The sequence below is a fragment of the Benincasa hispida genome, chromosome 12 (genome assembly GCF_009727055.1).
Source record: "Benincasa hispida cultivar B227 chromosome 12, ASM972705v1, whole genome shotgun sequence".
Classification (NCBI taxonomy): Eukaryota; Viridiplantae; Streptophyta; class Magnoliopsida; order Cucurbitales; family Cucurbitaceae; genus Benincasa; species Benincasa hispida.
In genome coordinates, this window is record NC_052360.1 from 582652 (window position 1) to 591086 (window position 8435).

At 35.2% G+C, this 8435-nt stretch overlaps 1 protein-coding gene across 5 annotated transcripts; it reads right to left on the bottom strand.

Annotated features, from left to right (window-relative positions):
• Positions 1 to 630: 630 nt before the first annotated feature.
• On the bottom strand, positions 631 to 8435 carry LOC120067349 (SKP1-like protein 21). 5 transcript variants are annotated; one of them, XM_039018917.1, is made up of 10 exons: positions 8282 to 8435; positions 5773 to 6112; positions 4845 to 5066; positions 4515 to 4706; positions 4311 to 4421; positions 3923 to 3998; positions 3542 to 3651; positions 3233 to 3414; positions 1537 to 1667; positions 631 to 1386 (listed from the first exon to the last, which is right to left on the bottom strand). In XM_039018917.1, exons 2-10 carry the CDS (start codon positions 5806 to 5808, stop codon positions 1298 to 1300), a joined length of 1149 nt encoding a protein of 382 aa, XP_038874845.1. In that variant the 5' UTR covers positions 5809 to 6112; positions 8282 to 8435; the 3' UTR covers positions 631 to 1297. The 5 variants fall into 5 exon arrangements, with proteins under 5 accessions (XP_038874845.1, XP_038874846.1, XP_038874847.1 ...); XM_039018918.1 differs by having other exon boundaries at positions 5773 to 5993; positions 8282 to 8433; XM_039018919.1 differs by having other exon boundaries at positions 5773 to 5827; positions 8282 to 8429.

The following is an 8435-nucleotide window of genomic DNA, read 5'->3' on the forward strand; positions in this document are numbered from 1 at the left end:
TTATATTCTACAGAAGATTACGACTAGGCTTTTTCGGTACTTTACATCATTGTTAGAGTTTGGTTAAGTTGTAACTGTTTCTTAATCTTTTTGCTATAAATTATAAATACTTTGACCCACTTTTTTATATATAAAAACCCTCATTTATTAAACTAGATTATATATATATATATATATATATAATTATTTATAAATTATACTTATATTCAAAAGATAAGTAATTAGTTTATGAACTAGAGTAATTAAATTCAAATATTATAATTTAAATTTTAATATAATTTTCCTAATTTAAATTAATTACTTTTTTTTTAAAGAAGATTAAATTAATTGATGTTAATAATATATAAAATAAAAGAATAAATTCATGTATTAAAAGAAGAGAGTGGAAATCAAGAAAACCCACACTTTTGAATATGCATGATTCATGAGTATAAAGGATGCATGAAAATAGTTTATTCCAATGCTTAAAGTTTCAAAACTTGTATCAAATGAGGGGTTGGGTATTCCTTATCCATTCCCACTCTTATTCCCATCTCATTTCCCTCAATCTAAACGCCTCGTTAAGAGAGTGAGAAGTGTTCATCTCTAAGTCAATATATACAAACACAAGTGACGATTACTAAGAGAATAAAGAATCAAATGACCATCTTCCTTTGCATTATCACCAAAACTGCTTCACTATTGAATAACAAAATTGGGGTTACAAACAAATGGAAAGAATTAAGATTACCATTTTTATGCAACGGACATTAATTTCAACAACAATACATTTAGCCAAAATAATGCTGGCTCAAGTTACAAACAAACAAAATGGAAACCCAAAAGAAGAAGGGAAAAAAAGGCTCAAGAAAAAGGGATGAGCCAATTATGCTCTCAGCGATATAGCGCCAGTTTTTCCTCTCCTCGCTCCCATTCCTTTTATGACTCTCTTTCACTTCTCTGCCATACATAATCCCACAAAACAAAAATTTGCATCTTCCTCATGAAATAGTGCTTCTAAATCTTCCCATTCACAATTTACACTGAAATCCTTGCAAACTCTTGCTTCCTTCCAAGTTTCCAACGGTAGCTTCTCCCACAATCTGGCTTATTCAAATCGACTGAGCTACCGTATTCATGTACCGGAAAGCAGAGGTCGTTTCTAACTGGCACTACCTCCGAACTCTGACAGGAAGACTACTACCTCCTATCAGCACCTGTTCTAGACATATCAAATAAATGCACCAATCACTCCAATAGCTCTAGTTCAAAAACTTGGAACTTCATGTTTATCTAATTCTCAATAGCACGGTTTAGTTTAGCAATTATCTAAAACTGAAATGCTCCACCCCTCAAATGTTTGTGGCGACCCATTTCGATAGTACCATCCTGTACTTAATACAATATCTGGTAGACGAAAAATGTCACATATTTAATTCTCAACTAATAATCACCGAGTTGAATCAACCAGCACCCAGCCTTTGAAATATGATAGTACGACAGTTCAAGACAAACTCTTCTAAGGATATGACTATGAAACAATTAACGCAAACTTACTTGTGAATCTGGGTGATGAACCATTGCCAGTTAATACTGTCACAAGGTTTCTTTCTTGGCCTAGCGATAAAATTTCTTGCACTCGTTCCGGCCAATCTGAATTCAATCTTCTAGCAAAGTCTTCTACTTCCCTGCATCCAAGAGATTGACCAACTTAAATGGTGACAAAAAGAAGTGCATTTTGAGGATGATGACTGTTGTCACCTACTACACATTACTGGAAAATATGATTGCTTCAATATGGCAGAATACGAGTACAAGATTAACATTTTTTTTTTCCATAAAAACAAAGACATCCATTCGAGTATATATGGTTAATGCAAGGGACTGCTTACCACGTACACACTAAACAGTAACCTGAAGTAGTGTGTAGCATTGATGAAAGATTTTTGTGATCATAAATATTCATGACAGTTGTCTCGTGATAAAAGAGAATATGAAATCCTGGATTGAGGTAGTTCCACTATTATTCAGGCTATTTGGCTTCAAAGACTAATCACGTAACTTCTAAGATATCGTTTCCCCTCCCCATGAAATTTAGATGGTCTATGGTTTCTAATAGCTTTTTGTAATTTTCGTAAAACATTGTTAGAAACAGGTCAAGATGTCTCATTGAAGAAAGAAGGCAGCAAACACTTAACCCAGCTAAGGATCAAATAAAAGCCCTCCAATCTAATTTCAAAGTGAAAGAAGAGTAGCAAAAATAACAATAACAAATAAATAAAAGGTTGTAATGGGAATTAGAGCCCATGAACAGTAATAATCACATAGATTCAAAAGAATTCGACTTGTCAATGAAAGTTATTGCATTTTTTTCCATATAAACTAAAAACAAGATTTAGAAGCATCTAACCACAAATTCTAGCCTTGTGCCCCTCGAACCACTAGCTTGAAAGAATCTCCACAAGCCAACACCCCCCACACCACCCCCCCCCCCCCCCACAAAAAAAGCTTGTTCAAAATTCAAATACCACACTAAACCAAATTTATTATAAAAAAAAAAAACTCCAGACCTTAGGGGCAAAGATACACTCCGAGAGATTCTCATTTCCATTACACCACCGATTAAGGAAGAGCTGCAGATTAGGGTTCCTCTTTTTCAACCTTATCAGAAGTGTTAGTGCTGCAAAGGGCACTAACCATCAAAACAATTTTGTCTTCTTTAGACAATTAAACCTCTTCTCAAATCAGATAATAAGCATCTAAATCAAGGATTCTTCTCTCTTCACGAAGGGCTATAGGGTAGCGCACTTGCCAGAAAGGAAATCGAACTTTTTGAGCTTCCTATAAAGAATATATGAATCCTACCCAGTCGAAAAGCCTACTAAGTATAAGGTTCCAGGTAAGGGAGTTGAAGTTTTAAACTCAACTGGCACCCTTGCCCAGTACATTGTCCCCCGCCCCCTACAACCAAATAAAAATAATAATAGTAAATAAATAAAAACCACCCAATGTCTTTTTGTAATTTCACTCATTAATTAAGAGTAAGAGAGGAAAACTGGAATTTCAGAAGTCAGAAATAAAAATCAAATATCATCTATAACCTTATGGCATATGAGCATGCAGAAGAAGCAAGCACTTAAACAAGAGGAAAAGGGTCCATGTTGTCAACTGGCACTCAACACTTGGCCGACTGCTGAATGAAGTATTTTGGGGGTGGGAAGGTTCAGTACAACACTAATTTGGCATATCTAACCTGTCAAGTTCCTCTTTCATTGCAGGATCTAGATCATCATAAATATCAGCATCATCAAACTCGATCTTCGATGCATACATGGCAGCTGCCGAATCCTGTGATTTCACAGTTCTACTTGGAGATGCCCCCAAAATCTTGTTAAACTCGTTATTCTGGCAACAAGAAGGAAGAGCATCCAATTCCTAAACAATGTAAGATAGCAGAATTCAATAATCAGAGCTACTTCTGATGGGGAAAGGGAAGTTTTTATTAGAAAAAAGAAAGATATTTAGACAAGCCAAAAACAAAAAACCATGCATAGATGCAAACCCCTATTTTATCATGGTTCCCATTTTCGTTACTTGAAGAAGAATCCTTCTGTTGATCTTTTCTCCTTCGATTTTTCTTTTTGTTTTTATTTGTTTTAACTGCCTTCGAATCTGCATGTGGAATAGTAGTTGTTGAATTACAAAGAATAAATAAGAGACATTTAACACTGAAAATTTCAAAAGAGTAAGGATCAGTAGCAACTTGTTTACAGCAAAATTATTGCAAAATCTTAAACATTGCAAAACCACACTTGACAAGGGCAGTAAAATTCAAGGTGCAATATGAAATTTATAGCATGAAAACAAGAAGACAGCCCAGTTAAAAATAAAGACGATGAAATGAGATGGAAAGAGCAAGAAGAAGCGAACAATTCTCAAGTACCTCCATCTCCTCCATTTATAAAAGACAAAAGATCATCGACTGATCTATCATCTACCCGCTCCTCGATCTCAACGTTCTGAAAGTAGTAAAAACAACATGGTAAATTACTAATGAGGGATTAAAATTGAATAACACAACCCAAGGTCAGATTTAAGTACACTACTCAGAGCCTTAGAAAGTGCAAAAAACAAGGATATTAACAAAATAGCAAAAAGTACAGATTTTGGGATAATTATTGGCTCTTTTGATCTTGTAATTTTCTTTTTCTTCATTAGAAAATACATAATCCTTTTTCTCCTGTATTTTGTTTCTTCTTTTTTAGAAAAGAAAAAACTACTGTAACATATGTAATATCAGCATTGTTTCCCATTAAAGAAAGATAACGCACCTTCAATTTCTCTCTTTCTCTTAATTCTTTTCTCTTCCGTGCATATAATCTATTTAAGAGCCGAATACGTGGATCATCTGTTATGTTTCGTAAGGGCTCCAGCTTTTCCTCCTGTAGAATTAAATCTGAGTGAGACACTTAAATTGAATATGTGGGTGTGTGCGTTGGTGTCTGGGTGTGCACGCGCGTGTGTGTAGGGCACACCTCGGTGAGATCATCAGGTAGATGAAATGTCTCCCTGATCTCCTCTGGAGTCTTTCCTTCAATAATTCGCGCAAGTGCTCGACTAGTTAAATCAACCAAAGGTTTCAATTGGAGGCTGTCAGCAGCAGACGTCAACTCACATAGCTTTTTTGTATCCATGCGAATGAATTTCTCATCAAATGTTTTACGCTCCTATGGCAAAGAATAACCCATGTTCATTTGTAAAATGACTACTGAGGTGTCCCTAAGTAACATCATCCATTCAATCTCCACAGGTCCATAACGGATGATAGTGGTTAAAGGTCAGAACAGGTTCAGAGATATACTGACCTTGTTGGAACGACCTGGTACTTGATGAAACCTGCAATAGTCAAGAATTAAACCTAATATAGCAGGATTCACTCGCTGTGGGAGAGATATTGCATAATTTTTGGAGGACCCCATCCCTGTTTGTAGTATTTCCCGACAAATCATAGGGCAAAACGTAGCAACCTCTTCTTCAACTTGTTGTATTGAGCCGTCAGCAGTTTGAAGCCAAATGTAAGACTTCATCTGGAAAAAATTCAACAGTCCATGAGAGAATATAAGCAACACATAATGAAGTGGTTGATGCAGCAACTTCCATAAGTATTGATTTTTTCTTAAACTATCGTCTACTGTATACTAATCACCAAAAATCATAAGAAGACCTTTTAAATGCATTAAATATATCATGCAAATAAGGAGGGGGGGTCAGTTTAAAAAAAAAAAAAAAAAAAAAAAAAAAAAAAAAAAAAAAAAAAAAAAAAAAACTCCATGGAAATTTTGTGTCTTGGTCTTAAGCCAAGACAGTTTCTTGGACTCGGTGTAAATTCATAAAGGTTTAAATACTACTTTGGTCCATGTACTTTCATTTTGGTTTGTTTAGTTCTTGTACTTTCAACTTTTGCTCATTTTGGTCTTATACTTTCAAAAATGTCTATTTTGGTCCTTGTACTTTTAAGAAGTGATCATCTTGATCCCTGTTTGTAAAATTTTATAGACAATAGAAACCCTTTAATACAAATTTAAGGCTAGATTTTAAGATATTTAGGGAATGAAGAGTCATGTTAAAATTTCGATTGAAGAAATGAGACAAAAATGAAAATGAAGTGACCAAATTGGTAATTTTTAAAAGTTCAAGAACCAAAATAGACCCTTTGAAAGTGCATAGACAAAAATGAATCAAAGCTAAAAGTAAGGATTAAATAGTATTTAAGCCATTCATAAAGCAGTATACCTCAGGTTTGACTACCGCCATAGCACTTTCAGACATCTGATGTAGCACTTTGCGGCTGCCACACAGAGAAGGAAGGTCACCTCAGTAATTATCACTCTCTTTCAGGAATAATAGCATAAGCACTTTGAACCTCCTCGCAGGTATCAGGGAGTCATATAGAAATAAATATTCTACTTCTTCAAGGTCCTAACTTTGTTGAGATTTGTGACTCTTTATCAATACTGCCAAAGTGGATAAAAAGGAGAACCCATACAAACATGTCTCTTATAAATGATAGAAGTTTAGAGAGTTAGCTGCACTACACAGAAGGGACTCACAATCAAGGAAAATAGCCAAAAACCTGAGATCAAAAGAAATAAAAGGAACCATTATTGAAAAGATGCACAAACTATACATCCCCCACTCACATGACATACTAGATATGTACTTGTAACATGCAAAATAAAAAAAACATGGCATACCTTACACATAAGCAAGAAATCGATGTAGATCAACAAAAAAAATTATTGTTTATAATAACAGAGCACCATGTCTTAGATGAATAAAATACACACCGGTTCAATCAATTCTTTCCTGCTGAACATGGAAACCTGACCAGTGGTACAGTGGGAAAATGAACCTTCTAACAGTTAATTCAGCTGTAAATCATAACTGTAAAGCTAATTTGTGCTAGCCACCAGCCATTCTCTAAATCCCACTTTAAAGCACTCTGTCAACTCTCTGTCCTTCCACTCACTATTGTTTATTTAAAATAAGAAATGATCACCTATATTCAAGAGAGTAGGAAAGAATGATAACAAATTTGTCACTTCCGAAAACCAATCGAAGTGCCAAAAATGAAAAATTTTCCATCTACAATTGAAGAAAAATACAATATCCCCCATCTTTCCTTCAAAAATCCTGCAATACTCAAAGGCACTAAAAAGTAGCCACCACCTTGATACTAACCCTTACCTTCACCTCGCCCACAAAACTGTAACTGAAAATGAGTTGGACCTGAAAGTCTTTAGTGCAGAGAAGGGGTGCCGCCTGCTGGCAGTTGCTCAATTAAAACTATTAAAGATGGACGTGCGCTTGTAGAGAACACACAGAAATAGATTGGTTGTTTTGACTCGGAGAATAATCCAATTTGGTGATGGCAAAATATTGAAAATTCTCCTTCAGATAATATCACAACTCACTGAGTATGGATTCGATATACATGGCCAAAATTTCTACTCCATGAGAAGGTACGCTAAAACAATTATTTATAATTTTGTGATAGCTCCGTGGAGAAGGGATATTAGAGCGACGAAACAATCAGGGAGTTTCTCCCCACCCGCCTTTCAAAGAGAAAGTCGTGTCTTGTGTTTTGTGGAGGTGTGTGTTTTATGGTGGGCCCTTTGGAGGGAGAGGAACAACATAATGTTTAGAGGTATGGAGAGGGACCCTAGTGACGTTCAGTCCTTGGTGAGGTTTCATGTTTCTTTTTGGACTTCGGTTTTGAAGAGTTTTTATAATTATTCTCTAGGTAACATTTTACTTGATTGAAACCTCTTTCTTTAGCGAGGGTTCTATGAGCTAGGTTTTGGTATGCCCTTATATTCTTTCATGCTTCCTCAATGAAGGCAGTTGTTTAAAATATCTATATCTATATATATATAATATTTCTTTGGGATAAAAGATATAATAATTTCACTCAGTTTAAATTAGAGGATAGACCTTCCAAGAAACACTCGATCACTAGGTCAACAGTCAACTACAAATGCAAGCTCAACCACATCCTTCAACTTTAACCCTATTAATTGCCTTATTCTATAATTAAATCTAATGATTCATCCAAAATCTAAAATCCTAGTCACGAGAGGCTAATCTCAGAAGAACTAACAAAACTTCACTCTCAAAATCAAGTGTCAAAGCCAGAGAACAAAAGACTGTTCAAATTTAAATTTTTTCGTGCACTGGCTTATAAGAAGAGCACCCTGCATAGATATTTGAATCAAGTTCAATAGTAGTAGCTAGTGAAATTCCCTTTCTGACCACACATCAGCCACGACACAGGGAGACCTTCCAGAAATTCTCAATATTGCGTCATATTTCATATCGCAAATTTTCCATTGCCCAGATTCCAATTAAGAAAAAACGGTAAAATGTGCCTACTGCAGCTACATGCCAACAAAAGAACAAACCGAAACCACCCAAAAGCGAAAATTCAACACCCATTTCCTCTTCTCTCCTTTTTCTTTTCATAAAAACAAACAAATCTAATTAATTAGAAACACAAATCATATCCTATCACGACAAATTAAAAAATAACGGACTCCATTTCCTAGGGAACAAAAAAACTACCAAAAGTAATTCGTACCTAAAAACCAAGCTCATGTTCAAAAACCCCCTCTTGACGTTAATAAAATGAATCAGAATCCCAACCAATAGGAGCTAAAAAGACCAATTAAAATACGGTAATACAAGATAGAACTGGAAACCTAGGGAAATGGAACACAGTATGGCGGAAAACAGAAATTAGTACCTTGAAAATGAAAATGTTGCACAGCAAAGGAAAGATTGGAGGAAGAATGAGGGAGTGGAGCTAGGGTTTCAGACAAGCCTCTGTTGATATTCTGCACTTCAGATTTTTTTTAATTATTAATTTTATTTTTTTTTTCCCTCTTACGCTTAAACTT